This window comes from Truncatella angustata, assembly GCF_020726525.1.
Source record: "Truncatella angustata strain MPI-SDFR-AT-0073 chromosome Unknown BKA67scaffold_5, whole genome shotgun sequence".
NCBI classification, from domain to species: Eukaryota; Fungi; Ascomycota; class Sordariomycetes; order Amphisphaeriales; family Sporocadaceae; genus Truncatella; species Truncatella angustata.
This window is the reverse complement of record NW_025763385.1, coordinates 3255996-3273548: the sequence shown is the minus strand read 5'-3', so window position 1 is coordinate 3273548 and position 17553 is coordinate 3255996. Positions and strand designations below refer to the sequence as shown.

The 17553-nt window shown below is 50.6% G+C and overlaps 7 protein-coding genes across 7 annotated transcripts; 3 read left to right on the top strand and 4 right to left on the bottom strand.

Annotated features, from left to right (window-relative positions):
• Positions 1-1559: 1559 nt before the first annotated feature.
• On the bottom strand, positions 1560-2847 carry BKA67DRAFT_537182 (uncharacterized protein; the record flags this gene model as incomplete). Its single annotated transcript, XM_046100276.1, has 2 exons — positions 1560-2332; positions 2415-2847. The coding sequence occupies 2 exons, from the start codon at positions 2845-2847 to the stop codon at positions 1560-1562; spliced, it is 1206 nt and encodes a 401-aa protein (XP_045957798.1).
• Positions 2848-4815: 1968 nt separating this feature from the next.
• Positions 4816-5369, top strand: BKA67DRAFT_537181 (uncharacterized protein; the record flags this gene model as incomplete). The annotated part of the gene is made up of 3 exons (XM_046100275.1): positions 4816-4891; positions 4947-5304; positions 5360-5369. 3 exons carry the CDS (start codon positions 4816-4818, stop codon positions 5367-5369), a joined length of 444 nt encoding a protein of 147 aa, XP_045957797.1.
• On the bottom strand, positions 5307-6596 carry BKA67DRAFT_322978 (uncharacterized protein). The gene is made up of 3 exons (XM_046096196.1): positions 6117-6596; positions 5815-6061; positions 5307-5749 (listed from the first exon to the last, which is right to left on the bottom strand). Exons 1-3 carry the CDS (start codon positions 6303-6305, stop codon positions 5364-5366), a joined length of 822 nt encoding a protein of 273 aa, XP_045957796.1. The 5' UTR covers positions 6306-6596; the 3' UTR covers positions 5307-5363.
• A 497-nt stretch (positions 6597-7093) lies between these two features.
• On the bottom strand, positions 7094-7747 carry BKA67DRAFT_570080 (uncharacterized protein; the record flags this gene model as incomplete). The annotated part of the gene is given in 4 exon segments (XM_046103140.1): positions 7094-7216; positions 7277-7426; positions 7437-7675; positions 7691-7747. Coding segments are annotated over 3 exon segments (224 nt in total), but the record flags the coding sequence as incomplete, so codon positions are not given.
• A 242-nt stretch (positions 7748-7989) lies between these two features.
• Positions 7990-9598, top strand: BKA67DRAFT_660115 (uncharacterized protein; the record flags this gene model as incomplete). Its single annotated transcript, XM_046107565.1, has 2 exons — positions 7990-8044; positions 9150-9598. The coding sequence occupies 2 exons, from the start codon at positions 7990-7992 to the stop codon at positions 9596-9598; spliced, it is 504 nt and encodes a 167-aa protein (XP_045957794.1).
• Positions 9599-11506: 1908 nt separating this feature from the next.
• Positions 11507-12165, top strand: BKA67DRAFT_537179 (uncharacterized protein; the record flags this gene model as incomplete). Its single annotated transcript, XM_046100274.1, has 3 exons — positions 11507-11734; positions 11782-11897; positions 12030-12165. 3 exons carry the CDS (start codon positions 11507-11509, stop codon positions 12163-12165), a joined length of 480 nt encoding a protein of 159 aa, XP_045957793.1.
• Positions 12166-15410: 3245 nt separating this feature from the next.
• On the bottom strand, positions 15411-17189 carry BKA67DRAFT_625575 (isoprenoid synthase domain-containing protein). The gene is made up of 4 exons (XM_046105535.1): positions 16997-17189; positions 16714-16927; positions 16359-16641; positions 15411-16271 (listed from the first exon to the last, which is right to left on the bottom strand). The coding sequence occupies exons 1-4, from the start codon at positions 17157-17159 to the stop codon at positions 15837-15839; spliced, it is 1095 nt and encodes a 364-aa protein (XP_045957792.1). The 5' UTR covers positions 17160-17189; the 3' UTR covers positions 15411-15836.
• Between the last annotated feature and the right edge of the window lie 364 nt (positions 17190-17553).

Sequence of the window (17553 nt, the reverse complement as noted above, 5' to 3'; positions counted from 1 at the left end):
AACAATAAATGGCTCGCATCCTGGCATCTCAAGAAACGAGCAGCTGGTGTAACAGTATGTTACAAGACAGAGCATACAAGCAGAATCAAAATCGGCTTGCTCCTTTCTCTCTCTCTCTTCTCTTCTTTAAGAACAGACGATCCATTTCTTGCTCCCATATTTAAGTATATCTCAAGTACTCTTTTGGACAGTATCATTTCTGATCCCAAGAGCGCGAGGTCTGCCCAGGCTCCTGCGCAGTTATTGATCCTCACAGTACTACACAACAATTGAGGATTGTCGACGGTATATTTGGTCAGTGCTTTTATGTATTTATGGCCGGAAAGGGCATGTTTCCAAGTACCGTGGTACTAAAAGGTTCAAAAGTATACTTCTTCGTTAGAGAACAGGTCGATCACGTTCGTCAGTGGTGTCTTCGTGGATGGCGACGGATGGATTGATGGCTTGCGAGATAATGGTGCACTGGTTGGTTGCGGGCCTTGCGTTTGGAACGGCTGGGCAGTGCCGGTCTCGGGCTCAACGGCCAGGCGCTAGGTAGGCGGAACATCGAAAGCAGTGGGCAGGCCGGCTTGATATACGGTAAGGGATGTACGTGCTATATTGTAGCACATCGTGTATGCTTCGCTAAGGCGTGTGGGATGACGTGTCCATGACCGAGATATCGGCGAGCGTGCGGCACGGCTTCGCGGCCAATGTTGCATTTATCGCTACCTCAACTCGTGTCCTAGTAGATATGTGAGCAGGTGAGACCACCTCGACGTTGCGGGCGCGGACACCTTGGTCTCAGCGCTAGTGCTGGTCTCCTACCCAGCCGTGACGCTGTTTACAACGTCGTTGGCGCCACGAGGTTCTCGTCGCAGTCACTTCATGACGGTTTCCGTGCCGTAGCACCGCAATCACGCTTTCGTTGTCCGTCCGCGACGAAAATCTCGGCGAGCGGGCTGCGCAGCGTCATGGCCAATGTTCCATTTATGGCTACCAGAATGTGCCCTAGTAGACGTGTGAGAAGGTAGGGCCCAACCCGGCCCTGACGCTGGATGCGCAGGCACGGTACGGCTGTGCGTCGAAGGGAGTCACTTCGTAGTCGGCTTCGTGCTGTAGCGTCACAATCAGGCTCTGGTCGTCGAACCGCGACGAAGATATCGTTGAGCGGGCGGCGCGGCTTCGCGGTCAATCTTCCATTGAGGCCTTACGGCGCGCCGTATGGAAGGTATCTGGCTGTCATCGTCCTCGGGCATAGCAGCCAAGCGCGGGCAAGACGTCGGAGGCAGTCGGCAAGCCGGCTTGATGTACGGTGGGAATGTATGTGCTTGGCTGTAGCACGTAGACCTTCCGCCAAGGCGCGTGGGTGGTGCCGGCTCTTCCACTTCATGGCTAGGTGTGGTGTGCAAGTTGATGAGGTTACATCTAAGTTGTAGGATCGCGGACCTTTGGCCTTAGCGTTAGTGCCAGTCTCCCACTCGACACTATCATTCGCGCCTGGGCTTATGATAGCGTCGTTGGCGCCACAAGGTTCTTCCTGCCCGTCGACACCTGCAGTTGTGGTACGGGTGGTATCTTCATGAGAGGTATTTCGTCGGCCCTGTCACCGTAGCACCGCAGTCACGCTTTCTTTGTCCATCCGCGACGAAGTTACTGGCGAATGGGCGGGCGCTGCGTCGCGGGCAATGTAGTGCTGTACCAGCGGGCACACACAAGCGGAGCCCTATGGCGGCAGCGGCGGCACGAGGTCTTCGCCAGCCACGCCGACGAATGGTGTGCCGACCCGTAACACCGCAATCACGCTCTCGTTGTCTATCCGCAGGGGTGATATTCGCGAGCGGGCTGCGCGGCGTCGTGGCCCATGTTTTCTTGGTGGTCCTGCAGCGCCCCCAGCCACTGTGCGCCATATGGTGGGATGTCTGGACGACGTCGTCCCCAGGCTGTGTGTTTTCCTTATCATCATCCTCGATATACTCGAGTAATGCCGGCTGCCGGCGTGCGTCTTTGATATCGATCGTACTCGCGCTGTTGTCCTTATGTATTTCGAAAAAGATAGGGCCGCCAAGCTCATCTTCGGGCGACGAGCCAACACGACGCCGTTTCGACCATCCCCGGGCTTTCTCTTTGCCAGACGGCCGTGTGGCCGATTCCATTCTAGCGAGCGAATCCCCGATGCAACACGTTAGGCCTGTGTCGGATCGCTCATGAAAGGCATCGGGTGTAGATCTCGAGACGACGTACCTCTTGGCGATAGACCTGAGGATATTGGAGGGACCCGGGTGTCCGCTTTCAGAGTCTTCGGCTTCGTCAAATTCGGACGTCTTTCGCTTCGGAAGGCGGAGGAAAGGCACTGCCACCATTAACATCCATCCCTATCCTGTAGTAACACAAGAACAACTAGAATGGGGAGAACTTCGAGAAGCAGGACATACCAGTCAAGGTCGCCATAGCGGCGTGTTGGAAGTTGGTATTTGCCATAGTGAGGTTGATATCGGTGACTACTTGTGTAGTACGGCTCAAGTGGGAAGAACGTGTTGTTAGGAGAACTGTTGAAGATCGTGGCAGTTGGGTTTGGAGGCTGGCTTTATCTTGCAGCCAAGAACGCAGGAGGTCGTTGGTGAGACCGGCAAAGAGAAGTGGGCTGGCAGGCTGTGGTCGCGAGAGAGACCGTAGGCGCTGGAGGGTGAAACGTGTATGCTGGCCTGGTGGTCGGTCGATCGGCGGGCGGCGGACCTGCATACTGGCCTTGGGTCGGTTCTCCGCGACAGAGGCCAGGCCGAAGAGCCCCATCGTCGATGTCTGAGCGACCCTAACAGACGTCAGATATCTTTTGGCACCGTTTCTGCGCCGTTTGAAACCGGACATGTCGAAGAGAGGGTCGAGTTTGGGAAGATATCGCCTGTGAGCACTGACGCGGTGTCGCAGAATCGTAGAGGAGGCGGTGGAGTGGAAGCTACTCTCTACCAATCAATCTCGTTCTTGCTGGCAGGGACGCATTCGGTCAGTATTAGCGGGCGCAACACGTGTAAGTGAGGATGAAGAATAGGTTTACTTCAAGTAGTCGGGGGGCATGACCGCGGCTTGGTGACGGAATGTTTTTCAAAGAGCAAAGAAGTATGAGTTGAGTAAAACAAAGGCTTCAAGGCAAACGAGCAAAACGAGCGAAGCTGTCATGATGAAGAGATCAGAGCTGCACTTTGTGTGGACCACGGCAAAGAAGGCAACAAGTAGGTACATGCAGAGTAATTCGATCTGGGTGACATCTCATGCAGATTCACCCATACCAACCGGGCGTCGATGGTTTTTGAACAAATCAGTACTAACGTCCAGAGCAAGGTTGGTTTGGTAGCCTGTCAACTTCAACCAAGGATTTCTAATCACAACTCGGAGCTATTACATGGGTGGCGTGAGGTGATACTACTAAGGGAAATATAGTTTACGGACATAAGAGGACATGATGAGCTGTCATGCAGTATGGGTCCGCATGGATGCGCGGATAGCGTAATGCTAATGTACAAAAATTGCAAGGTTTCAGAAAATCACAATCGAGATAGGGTCACTTTGCCTGTGTAACATGCCTCCCTGTTTGTGTCTAGATGATCCAGATGGCAGGAACAGGGAAGACAAGATGGCCACAAGGCTTGGGTTCCGATTGGTAGAGTCTCATTTTGGTGGTTTGCAAAAGAGGACGCCCGGCTAAAAGGGGTCAAGTCCCTATATAGACTTGCGGAGACATCAGTCTTGATATGGATCGAATCCACAGGCGAAGCAATTCCAGTTCCTAAATTCATGGGTCGAATGATATTCTGGAATCCAAGCAACAAATTAGGAAGACAGACCACGAGAAAAATGTATATATGGTAAGTGTCACAGATGTCCCAACCCTGTGTACCGGCCAGCGAAGGCGGCCTCTGCAACCTGTCCGTGGTGCAGGCTACGAACCTGTTCTTCTGCAAGAGCTCTTTCGAGTTTCACTTTCTGGGGGTCAACAGAGCCAATGCAGAGACGCATCTTGAAGAGTTTGTGGATTTTCAGTAGTCATTATGGCATACATTACATAGATAATTGAATATACGCTGGTTTCGGCTTGACCATTTCCCCAATGACGTATGGGCTCACGATCACCGTTTCCCATGTCTTGTGTCGTTTCCTCGCCTCTTTCTCCATCTCTACCGTGCTTGACTGCCCCCACTGTATCTGACTGTCCATCAGGAGTACAGACAAGATCAAAACCGGCTTCCTCCTTTTGTCTCTCTCTTTTCTTCTCTAAGCACAGACGATCCATTCCTGGCTATAGCCTGTACGTATACCCTAAGTACTCTTTTGGACCGTATCAATTCTGATTACAAGAGCGTGAGCTTCGACCAGCTCTTCCGCACATATTGATACACCCACTACTACACTTCAATTGTACGTTATCGAAGATAGATTTTGGGCACCGAATATATGCGTTCAGGGCTGAAAAGGGCATATTTCAGGTTCCATGGTACGACAGAGGTTCAAAAGTTTACTTCAGAGTAGGAGCCAGAACTGGACTGTCCGTGCTCAAAGAGAAGAGAAGAGAGAGAAAGAGAGGAAGCCGATTTTGATTCTGTCTGTAGCACAGGATATCCTCCAATTTTGCTCAATTTTATGTCGCAGAAGCAGTTGAATCTTATCTTGGATCAAGCCTATCAGACACTTCTAGCTCCAGAAACGGCGGCGGATGACACGAATACCCGACGTCCTAAGATGGAGGCTTGTAGGGGACCGATATATATATGACAGGCTCGATAGAATCCATCCCCATCATACTGGGTTGTACATAGGTCAAGCAAAGCTACAGTAAAAGCAATGATTACACCAGGAAGAACCCGAATGCGACAAGTTCGATCACCATCACCATCACCAGAACCATATGACTTTGATGGTGAGTATTGTTGAAAATAGCCGGTCATCTTCATTATGCTGATGATAACGACAAGCGTCCGACGACGCTGGTGATAGCGATCAAAATGCGGAATTCGAGCTATCAGAACCCTCGACGGATGGTTCGGATAGCCTAAGAAGCTTGAGGAAGTTTATCGCTTCTTCATCGCAGGACAGTGATCCTGACTTTGACGGCAACAGCCAGGATGACAGCGTAACATCATCTGGTGGGGGCCAGAGAGGCTCTCTTTCCGCCGCGGGTGATAAGAAGTACGAGCCACTCGGAAGTCTAGCATGTGTCGTTGCAGCGCTGGACAAGATTCAGGAAGCACTCGAGGCACTGAAAGAGGCCGTGGAAAGAGTCAGGTACGATCGACTGGAAGAGATCGAGAATGGTCAAGGAGGTGTCAGACTGTAAGTTCGTGGGGGAGGGGGTGTTTTGCCGGATATCTTTCTTATACGGACCTAGATATCTATGAGTCCTTCAAATGCTTCTCTAGCACGTTGCCATGTGACTTTCCTGCAAGCTCTCCCAACAGACGCAAGACTCTACTAACCCTGGACTGTCTCTCCGCCTGAGCACGGTGCACACTTAGACCCTCAGCCAATGTATGTGTCTCCAATGCTTGAGGCCGTGCACGGCCTCTCACTGGCTGCTTCGTGACTCGCCCTGACGGATATTGAGGCTGTCCAGCCCGACCTATACTATGTTGTCTTATCTCGCCTTTCCGTGTCGAAGCGCTATTCTGTCCGACTTGGTAACACAGTAAATTATCATCTGTCCCGTCTCTAATCGTCGCGCTCGATTCTGTTCTGTGTGAATAACGTTGGTGTCTGCTGTCCGGGCTTCCTGTAGCGTCTGTTGGGCCATGGTCAGTTGATTGGACCATCGCTCTACCCCGATTAGATTGTGGGAGTGCTTACCTGAGCCTGAAGAGGGGCCCGGGTGCGCTTGCCGGCCTGCAGCAGAAGATGGATCGTGCACGATAACAGTGTCCCCGTCATCGTCGGGTATGATGTCGTAGATCGATAGCGGAACGGCTTGAGCTCTCTCCTCGCTGGTTTCGTGGTCGGCAGTACGTGAGCGAATTGGGCTTGTCGGCTGTGGTGTAGCAAGAGCCCGAGCGTGAGCTTGAGCTTTTCGGTCCTTACCACGGATGGCTCTTTGGACCTGAAAATGTCAGAATTCTCGTTCGACCATGAAATATGAAGGGACGGATACAAACAAGTTTATTGAAATCCGGTAACTTTTTCAGGTCTTTAGGCACATGTACCTCCATTTCCATCCGGTTATCAATGGCGTTGTGGTACATGAGCACACTGAGAACATTCGCCTTTTCGCCAAGGGCTTTGGCCTTACGCTTAAGCGATGGGCCACTTCTGCTCATCTTGATTTTCTGCGGCCTGGTATGCATGTTGGTTGTCCTGACCTAGGCAGCTTGATGGTTATGTGATGCTGTTAAGTATGAATAACTGTAAACAAAACAGATGACGAATTTCCCGCATTCGATTTGGAAATGGCTATCTATAAAGACATTTGGGATTGCCCTGCCAGCTGAGAAACAAAGTGGGTGCTCAGCAAACATGAACTGGCCTCGGAGTATTGAAGTGTACACTCTATGATTATGGCCTGTGTCCGCAATGGGATGGGGTGTGGAAGTGGTTCTCCAGGAATGTCAATAGTGTACCCACAGCTGCTAGACGTGACAAAATGATCTCCACGTAATGGGCAAGGATTTGGTCACCACAAGGGTCAGGATTTTGAGCTATCCGGACCAGGTAATACAATTCGAGATTGGGAAAGGCCTAGACTGGCTATTCTCGGTCTGAAAGTGTGTTTGTCGCAGCAAGAGCATGGCTTCGTGCACCATAAGCCGTTTCTGGCTCACTACGACAAATAGTTGCCTCATTCATTCAGGAGCAGGATATTATCCACCTAAATACACAGTTCTAGATCAGTGAGACCTGAGTATGAGAGTAAAAGCTAACCCAGTATGGCAATGAAAAGCGTGGCTAACCTCCTCAAGCTCATCCCTCCCGGAAAGGGCAATGAGATCCGTGTTCTGATTAGATGGCGGAGTTAAGCACTTTTTGCCCGCTTGGTCCACTTGGCTTCTGAGCTTGTGCATCCTGCTGGGCTCTTCTGATTTCCACGGGACGAAACTACCATTCCCACTCCAGAGGCAGGCAGGCAGGCAGGCAGGCAGGCAGGCAGGCAGGCAGGCATTGAAGTGTAAGTGGAGCATGGCATACAGCAGAACCACGTGTTTGTTGGGTTGCGACCTGGCTGAGCCCTGAAAGCGGTTGGCTTGCGGGCCAAGACACGGTATGTCCGCCCCACCATGAGTCCGCTCTTTTATTCTGACCAGGGCTCAAAATTGGCTAGCCCAGCATGGGTGTTGGCACCACCTTTCGCGAGGTCAAGTTTGAACACGAATTTCGTACCTGATAATGAGCACGCACAGTTGCATGTGGACAAAACATAGGCAAAAAGAAAAAGAAAAAGAGACAGAGGCGGCTTATTGCGTAGACATGATTGAGGAAAGCTGGGGCCGTGGGAGATGGATGCTGTCAATACTGTACATTATCTTGACCGAGAAAATCGGTCGAGGAAAGCTGGGGGCCGGGGGAGAAGGACATAATGCAACCAAATCTCGTGTCGACCCCCAGTCACTCCCGCAGCGAATTAGACTCACGTGTCACGGTACGTGGAGAATATAAGAAGGATGCAATCAATTGAGCGCGGAGCTGTGTGTTATGGCCACCAATGACATGAGCAGCCACGAGCAGCCGTGCAGATATCCCTGGGGTCTCCACTATTACGAGGCAGTGCTCTGGTTTGGCATAAAAGACGCTCGACTGCCCTGGCATTTTTCCTCTTAGCTTACCAGACTGTCGGGTCACAACTGGCGATGAGAGCAAACAACGGATGGACGCCCAGGCCGCCAACCACCGGCTATTCACACGTTATAGCTTAAGCTGGGAGACACCTCACATACTGACCTACTAACGATATAAATGGTCGATTTCTTGTGTGGAAAGGGAGAAGTCGGTACATAGGAGTATCGAGGAACGTAAAGCATCAAGGAACATAAGAGCATGCAGGAACACAAGAGCATGGAGGAATCCAAGCTACGAGCATCAGGGGTGTCGAGTAGGTTTGACGGGCGCAAAATGGCAGATTGATGATAAGTGCGTCGGCATAGGAATCTATGACAAGTGCCGTCATTCCCAACCTGTCTTCTCGCTTCCTTGGCGGGATTAGACCGGTCGACACAAGACTGTGCAAGACTGTCAAGGTGTTGCCAGTATTCGGCCCACTACCTCCTGCTGGTATCCACTCGTGCGGCCAGTGTCGTAGCCATGCACGGTTGAGGTAGATCCAAGCCACATCGGGGATCCGGACGAACATCATCGCTCTATTCCAGTATCGATCCATGCCATGGCATTTCCGAGTTTCAGGTTGACCTGTTTGGAGTCAAGAACGAGAACATCCCGGACCAGATTTTGGCGTGACCATTACCGTCCCTTGATAGGTCACATCAAATATACCAGCCACTTCAATGGCAAGGGTACCAAGTCAGTCAGGCGAGCAAACAAGAGATGACGAATAGGACCGACAAATAGCGGATAGGACGGAGAGGACGGAGATGACAGATAATGGACAGGGTTTGCAACAGGAATGTCATGTGGAATATTGATCCAAGCCCCTGGACCGAGGTAATGCAACTTACATGACGGCATCGGGAATACCAGTGGGAGCCCATTCTTGAACGAGTCACCTGCGACTGGAGTGAGCCAATGCCAAGTAAGAACACACAAGAGAAGCATGAACTCGCAGGAGAAACAATAGCCCGAGTAGGACCCTTGTCTGGGAACAGCGAAGACCGAATCCTCCATGGCTGTTAGAGCACGATGACTACTCTATGTATGACTCCCCGGCTGGCATAGTAGTGTAGCCTCGGATCGGTTCTCATGGCAATGCCCGATGGCTGGCTAGAACCGGTCAAGTGTTTCATCAGTCGTTCATGCTTTGCAGTCTTCCAAGGAGGTCGGGCCGCGCAACCGTCATTGGCACTTGCCTGTTCTGGGATGAAAGGGCACAAGGGCCACTAGTCTATGGGGGGCAGGGTGAGATGAGGGACCCACTATCGGACAATATATAAGGGCATCGCTCGTCCCATTATTTTCACTTTCTTTCTTTTCTTTTCTTCTTCACGCCCGTGTCGTCCGCCTGTGAAGAAGCTTAAAGCCTCCAGGTTGTATTGCCCTGAACCGATGTCCACACCGGCAGGATGCCCCTAAGACCGATGACCACTCCGGCAGGAAGAATACCCCTAAGACCGATGACCACTCCGGCAGGAAGAATACCCCTAAGACCGATGACCACTCCGGCAGGAAGAATACCCCTAAGACCGATGACCACTCCGGCAGGAAGAATACCCCTAAGACCGATGACCACTCCGGCAGGAAGAATACCCCTAAGACCGATGACCACTCCGGCAGGAAGAATACCCTGACAATCCGATGTCCATACCGGCAGGATGCCCCTAAGACCGATGACCACTCCGGCAGGAAGAATACCCTGAAAATCCGATGTCCATACCGGCAGGATGCCCCTAAGACCGATGTCCACTCCGGCAGGAGACCCGTCGAGCTTGCACGCTCAAAGGCCGAGGAGACCCTGTCATCCAGCTGGTCTGACTGACTTCCTCAGTCTCTCTCTGTCTTTTGTTCTTTCGGATCCCAGGAATGCGCGGCGACACGAGTGGGCGATTGCGAGGCGTGGCTCGTTATCGTTTTGCGCATTTCCCGGCCCGAGCCCGAACACAAGCAGAGAGAGTACAGTCGAAATCGTCCTGACTTCTTGGAGACATGTTGTCTTCCGCTAGTGATGCGTGCAGGAACCTTGACGGGGGTCGCAGATGTCCACTCCTGTGTACCGGCCAGCGAAGACGGCCTCTGCAACCTGTCCGTGGTGCTGGCTACGAACCTGTTTGCCCTGGCCGAGACTCTGTTTGGTAGTCTTGACAGGATGACAGAGCCAATGCAGAGACGCAGTAGATAGTCAACTAGTGAATACAAGAGACGTGTCTTTCGACACAGATTCCAACACAGAGCTTCCACTACAGACATGTCACTACAGAGATTCCACTACAGAACTTGCAGTACAGAGAATATGCACAGCCCCATCTTGTGTCGTTGCCATACAGGCTTGTCTAGTTTGTCTAGTTCGTCATTCTCACTTCGTAACGTCTCCGTGTCTGTGACCAGGACAAGACTGACCTGTAATCTGCTACTGTATCAGTGAGTCCTGCCTGCGACTGAATGTGTCGTCTTTCGGTACGGTATTGTTACTGTACAGACAGTATTGTAACGTTACGACTCGAAGGGTGAAGTCGATCGAGGGACGCATTTGGTAATGGAGTAGATTCGTACCAGGCCTACTGCTTGTGGACAGTTCCAGCCGAACATCGACATCCAGGCTGTGGAGAGAGGGGGCCAAGGAATGGCATCTCAGGTTGCCTGGACATGCTAGAAACAGGCTGGTCCTGATTCATGTCCAGTCATGACACGAAACCTCGGGGGGTCGCGCTTCTGTACACTCGGTCGGGAACGAATCGTGTCTGCTTCTCGTCAGGCCGGAAATGGGCTGTCGCAATTTGTCGCGATCGTTTCGGGGGCTGGACAGGCCTGGTTTTGAGTCGTGCTTCTCGTCGGTGGCCTCTTTCGGGCCGTCCCATTTTCGACAGGGAGTACAGAAGAGGCGCATCGGTCGGCTTGTTATGGGGGAAAAACGGCTACGCGACGCCGGCCCACTTTGACGCGATCAAATAGTGGTCAACGCTATACCCGATTGAGGAGGAACAGCGCGACAAATCCGTACGCCTCCAAAGTGGTATGCAAATGCGCAAACAAAGCTTGAAGCAGGACTGCACCGACGTTCAAAAGCGTCCTGGTGGGGTCTGACCAGAACCAGAATCAGATTCGATCAATGGACGTCCTTCGCTCATTTTTGGATTGCTTTCATTCTGATTTCGTGGAAGCAGAACCAGCTATGTATAGTATTGGTGCAATGTCTCCACACTTGATCCACGGTGCTTGCAGGACCACGAAATCGGCCACTCTAGCTGTCTCCACAATCTGACAGGTTTGTCTGAAATTCCCGTTTCCGTGCCTGACAGTGATAAGACCCTGATTGTCGCCAACACAACAGCGACAGCGACAGCGACGAACCAGAAACGGCACAGAGATGACCAAGCTGCCATAACCGACCAGAACTGTACTGTATTTACTTACATACAGACAGAATCAAAATCGGCTTCCTCTCTTTCTCTCTCTTCTCTTCTCTTTGAGCACGGACAGTCCAGTTCTGGCTCCTACTCGGAAGTACACTTTTGAACCTCTGTCGTACCATGGAACTTGAAATATGCCCTTTTCGGCCCTGAACGCATATATTCGGTGCCCAAAATCTATCTTCGATAACGTACAATTGAAGTGTAGTAGTGGGTGTATCAATATGTGCGGAAGAGCTGGTCGAAGCTCACGCTCTTGTAATCAGAATTGATACGGTCCAAAAGAGTACTTAGGGTATACGTACAGGCTAGAGCCAGGAATGGATCGTCTGTGCTTAGAGAAGAAAAGAGAGAGACAAAAGGAGGAAGCCGGTTTTGATCTTGTCTGTACTCCTGATGGACAGTCAGATACAGTGGGGGCAGTCAAGCACGGTAGAGATGGAGAAAGAGGCGAGGAAACGACACAAGACATGGGAAACGGTGATCGTGAGCCCATACGTCATTGGGGAAATGGTCAAGCCGAAACCAGCGTATATTCAATTATCTATGTACGTGTATGCCATAAGGGCTACTGGAAATCCACAAATTCTACAAGATGCGTCTCTGCATTGGCTCTGTTGACCCCGACAAGAAAGACTCGAAAGAGCTCTTGCCAGGACAGCAGGTTCGTAGCCAGCACCACTCGAACGAAATCGTGCACAGGTTGTTTAGGTATAACAAGTTGATCTAAGAGTGCAGGACAAATTATGTACAAAAGGGGACCGAAAGGTCAAGAACGTTACAATGGAGCAACAGTGGCCTTCCTATCGGGAGCTAGAATTCGGCACACGGAGTGTATCACAGGCTACAATGGTACAGCGACGTCGTCGAAAGTCGTCCTGAGTCGGTCAGATCAAAAGCGTATTCGGGCCAGAGCGGATACAGCACCTGCTCTGCACCACCTGAGAGGCCGCATTTGGGCTACCGTACCGGTTTGTAGTTTTATTGCACGAGTTTCCATCAGGGTCTGTCTGATTGTAGCATATCGATTCTCTCGTCTCAATCTTGTCATTATTATTAGAGCGAAAGTGTGTCGTAGTTTTATACACTGCTAATTATAAATATGGTAAATTGCTTGACGATCAGATAGAAGTTCGAACTTCATCAATAAATATTAATTTCGTCCTACTCACATTGACTTGCCATTATTCATGCTGGTAATTCTCTGTATCATGAAAATGGCGCAGCTCGCCTTCAAGCGCAATGACCGTCGAGCATTTCGAGATGTGCACAGAGGCATGACAACGACATCAATGCATGATCGGGGAGGAGAACATCATATCTCGCTTGGCATCTCAGCAGATATGCCAACAGTCTCCCCCATACCGTCCACATCAATGCCTAATCCGCCAGAGGTCAAAAGCCATGGTAGGTACGCGGAAAGCCTGACTGCAGAAAACCTTCTAACCCTAAGGAACAGCAGATCGTTGCAAATTCGAGACCGTAGCCAAAAAAAAAGACTTTTCCCATCTAACCCAACCCCAGATCGTTCGTCACGAGCAACAACGACTTCCATGGACGAGGCGTGACAGCACGGCGATCGACACAGCTAGCCTGTCGGACGTTCTGACTGACGATGAGACCATCAGCATCAAGGCCAGCACCATAGAGCCTCCATACTCCCCGATACACTGTCTGGTCAGTGAGGAGTCCAACGGTTCGCAGTCGTCCTCCATGTCGCCGTCGCCAATCCCACTCGCTAACGAAGGAAATATAACAAAGGGCATGATGAAAGAATCGGCAAGCCTGAGAAGTAAGGGCATTCACACCGTTGATATTGGGTTGAATAGAGACAAAGTGACACTGACATGATGTTCTAGGCCTACAGCCTCCTCGCGGCACTGTGGACCATGCTGCGAGTACGGATCGCTGCCGTTCCATCGACACGACAAGATTGCCTGGAACTCGTTAGTCAATGATAACCATGCGGTGTCTTCGGAGGAGAAGAATGCGGCCATGCTGAGGATCAGTCTCTGAGCAATCCGAGACTATGCTATGACGATGAGGAGAAAGCGAGTTGATGGCGGTGCTGCTGCAAGAAGCAGGGACGGCTTGACCTTGTTCGGGCCACACAGCACCTCTTCAAGCAACAGATCCCGAAGAACAGTCTGCACTCCTCCACGAAGTCACACGGACCACACTTCTGATGATGCGTTGTACCTCAGGGAGAAGGATGGTCATTTGGGACACACCAGCGATCAAGATTATGTAGACGGAGAGCCACGGGGAAGACCTGCCAAGAGACGACGTGTCATGTGTCATAAGCCTTGGAGTCCTCGACAGGAGCAGACTCTGCGAGCGGGATGGAACAAGAGCAGAGCTGGGAAGATATAGCCACAAGACTGGACCGAACGCCTGGAGGAGTGAGGCAGCATTGGATGATGATGGAGCGCAGGTTCAGTCCGAGGAAGCGTGGAATTTCGAGACCATCGGACTGATGGGTCTCTATGTAATCGAACGGGAAGAGTCCATGGGCACAACTTCAATGAGTGGGCATATATTTCAACAGACAGGATGTAACAGCCAGGCAAAAATATACACCTGGAAGGTTGACCTGACAAAGATGCAGAGAGATATACGACCATACTTTTCTTCGGCCGAGGACCCTGTATTCCTGAGAGAAGATCAAGATCGCAGAAGTGGTCCATCACTTTGCCGTCACACCATCGCCCTTGGCAAGGAGGCAACTGTGCTCTATCTGTCGATCCTATGGCCGTATTTTTCAAGAATATAGGGTTGTACTAGAGGACTTAACTTCAGTGCGACATCAAACAGACTGTAACTCAAGAAAGTACTGAAATAATCAGTCGAACAATGGTGCATCTTGTCAGGGCTATAATTCGTTTACTGGTGTTACCATAGCGCTGGTCGTTGTGCTTTCTGCAGAGTCTACAATTACCGTCAACCTCAAGGCATACTTACCGGCGTAACAGTCATGCCGTATTTCGCGGCTTCCGAGCACTCTGTGTAGTCCCGAACGTGTTGAATATTTATATAAGATCACTTGCCCCCATGACCACCCATGAGCAATAAATGAATCAATACTTGTTTTCTTTTCTTTTTTCGGTTTTTTTTTCTTCTAAGTAGAGTCGTAAGAAAACATTTCTGTCTTAACTGTTATGATTGTACACAATCAAATCGTCGCTATAGAATGGAGAACAACCGCCAGACCTCCTATTGTCACTTCCTCCAGGTATGTATTCCCTGCGAACGTAATCCTTCATGCTCATTTCTGTCTAGAGCTTCGTATCATGATATACGACTATCTTGTATCCGTTGACATGCCTCTGAAGTTGTCGTGGACGCCGTCCAGTCGTAAGCGGAGCAATGAAATACGCGCCAAGGGGTTGTTCGGTTTGATTCGGACCTGTCGCTGGCTCCATCAAGAATGTGAACCTCTTCTTCGAGCACATATCCACAGAAGCACGCATGAAATAAAATTCAGACATTTGGATCGATACATGGAAAGCCACCTCGTGTTGGGAGGCACGGAACGGAAGCTACGTCTCTCAATTGATGGTGCCCTCGAAGGAGATGGTGCAGACTTGCTGCCATTGATGCACCCAGAAAAATGGCAACCCAACCACGAAATAGCGTTTGTCACTGCATCTGAGAGTCAGGACTGTAAAGAGATTGTCGGCCACCTGAACTCCCTGGTACACCTGGGCCGAAGCTCACCTTTTCTCCTTCAAGTTTGCGGCAGTGTGCGGATTTCTTGGCGGAGATGGCCAGTTCCTTTTATCGTATTTGTCCCAGTATGGTACGTCCATGGTGGACATGATGTTATGGAACATATGGACGGATGTTTTCTGGACTATTTTGGCGTCTCGCGACTTCGAAATCACCTAGAGCTCCGCGTAGCGTCTGGATTGAGATAATCGAATGACGAAGGAATTCACTAAGAATCGATTGGGTTATTACAGGTAGCACTGTACCATCACCAGCCTGAGTGCCATTTAATGATTATTCAATCCACTTGAATGAAACACTCAAAGCTGGATCCGGCTGATACACAATACTACATTGAATTAGGCCCCTTGTGACAAGAAAATTGCACTCAGTATTTGGAGGCCGTTCATAATCCCATCCTTGCTCAAGCTTGAGTGAGCTACACTGTCCATGACGAATTACTCCTTTGGTCCTGTTTGCGTCCATGTTTCAGGCTCTTCAACAATGATAGGTATACTCCATACGCAACCTTGCTCCTGCCGGGTTTTCCCTATCGAACTTGTAGGACTAAATTCTCACTTACGAAGCGAAGATAACCATAGTGGATCTCGATCGATGTGGACATAACCGATGCGATCTTAGGAGCTTTATGGTCTTCTTTGCAGACACCATTCGAACACTGAACATTCCCTTTAAGACGGTATCTCTGATGCATGCAGGAATATCATCCAGAGAAGAACGTGCCTTCGGAATGACCGGACGCGAATGCAGTTATCACCATCACTATCTGCTTACATCGCGCAGGTAGCATAGATGTCTCGTCAACCGTGGATTTAGTCAGCTGACACGCATGTAGTTTGTATTTTGTTCCTCATTGCCTCACGCACGCACGTACAAGGATCTCTGAGCACTCGTCGTAGAGATGTACGCAACTAAGTATCTTCAGAATCCTCGTACCATCTCGAACACTTCAGGAAATATGTCATCAGGCCCCCGTGACAACAGATTGTTGACGACAAATGGACCCGTCTCGACTCGCGCCTCCACTTTCGAGGGCAGCAGCTCTAGGATGCGAGATTCCTTGATTTCGAGGCCGTGTTTCCCAAAGTATCTCTCGCTCTCGAAACTCCACTGGACATTGGCACCGACCCATTGAGCAATGCCGTCTACATATATCTGGATATCCAAGTCGACGAGACCACCCCAACGGCGCACTACGAGAACCGCCTGATTGAATTGCTGTACGAGCTTGGCATGTATCCTCGCGGCCCAGTCAATCGCTTCCTGTAGACTAAAACGACACTCTTTCATAATAATGCTGATGAGGTTATGCCCATCGTCGCCAGAGGCTTGTTCTTTGTTGTATGACAGCACATCCTAGAGCGCCGATGATGTGAGCTTACTGTTCCGTGTTCTGTGTCTTCCGCGTCTTCATGAGATCGACTACGCTGACAGCAAACTTACATTAGCAATGATAGTCAGATCCACCGCGAGCGTCTCTAATGCTCTGATAGTGGGATGCGTTAGCACCTCATCTGGCAGGTTCATTTCCATTTGGAAGAAGGCCAGAGAGGGCATCACTCCAATGGTTTGCCGCCGAACCTCGAGATAGCTGGGGACGGTGCGGATGTGAGAGCGGAACCTATCTTCTGCCTGTTGTGCAGTTCCTTTCAGGTACTTCTCCCAGCTTGCAAGGAACCGCTGTTGGAATGACCTGGTTGAGATCCCAGCCACTCGAATCCAAAACCTGTTGTGCACCTCCAGTGAGCTCACTTGTTCTTATCATGACGGTAGCTGACCTGGGGAATGGACGACCTACTGTCGCGCAATCTCGCCGCCGACCCATTCTCCGGCTGGGCGTGGCATTTCGGGATTGCGCAGAGCATCCATCAAGATGTCGACTTGATTCCATACATCGGCCGGTTCGGATATGTCGGAGTGCTCGTCAAAGATGAAGAAGAGGTTTATGACATCACACGTACACCTCAATTGTTCTCTGTCCAATCGCGGGTACATCAGACCAGCCAGCAAATCTGCAAAAGCTCATGTCAGCGCGCCGGAGCCTTGTCACTCAATGGTACATAGATACGGGTGCCACTGACTAAAGTTACATTTGTCGAAGGCCTTCTGTGCCTGGGGGGTGAATGCCCCGAAACTAGACACCCAGTCGAGGCATTCTTGTTTGATGTCGGCCGTGTGGATGTTGACTTGACGAGGCCATCGCCAACCGGCCTCTAGATCGGGTAGTCGGATGAACTTGGCCATGCTGATGTTTGCTAATCAGGCCGATGGGTCTGATCGGGATGACAGGATAGGGTGAATGCTGGGTTGGAGTTTTTTGCAGTGAACGATATGTCTGATCCTTCAGTTGCAATGACATGATTTCTTCATATTTATATAGTGATCGCTGAGACAAGAGAGAGGAAGGGAAAGGGAAAATCGCCTGTTGCAGAAACTTTCGTTTTGCAACGGTCGTGCATGAAAATGCTGACAATGGCCGTCAAGGGAACAGTTCCGCTCGCTGGTGTATAATATGATACTGGCTGGCCAAATATCTACATCATGTTTCAATACTTTGCTAGTTGAGATTGAAATGTCCCCTACAAATTGCTTGTAATTGTACCGGCAGCAAAAGGAGGAATATGCTGATTGAACTGTT

What these genes read in the sequence shown, in the direction of transcription:
- BKA67DRAFT_322978 (XM_046096196.1), bottom strand. Translation starts at nt 6,305, where the DNA reads ATGCATACCAGGCCGCAGAAAATCAAGATGAGCAGAAGTGGCCCATCG. An exon ending in TACCGGATTTCAATAAACTT is followed by an intron (nt 6,062 to 6,116) that starts GTTTGTATCCGT and finishes TGACATTTTCAG; the next exon opens with GTCCAAAGAGCCATCCGTGG. An exon ending in GGGCCCCTCTTCAGGCTCAG is followed by an intron (nt 5,750 to 5,814) that starts GTAAGCACTCCC and finishes ATGGCCCAACAG; the next exon opens with ACGCTACAGGAAGCCCGGAC.
- BKA67DRAFT_625575 (XM_046105535.1), bottom strand. Translation starts at nt 17,159, where the DNA reads ATGGCCAAGTTCATCCGACTACCCGATCTAGAGGCCGGTTGGCGATGG. An exon ending in GGCGGCGAGATTGCGCGACA is followed by an intron (nt 16,642 to 16,713) that starts GTAGGTCGTCCA and finishes GGTGCACAACAG; the next exon opens with GTTTTGGATTCGAGTGGCTG. An exon ending in ATCTGACTATCATTGCTAAT is followed by an intron (nt 16,272 to 16,358) that starts GTAAGTTTGCTG and finishes TCGGCGCTCTAG; the next exon opens with GATGTGCTGTCATACAACAA.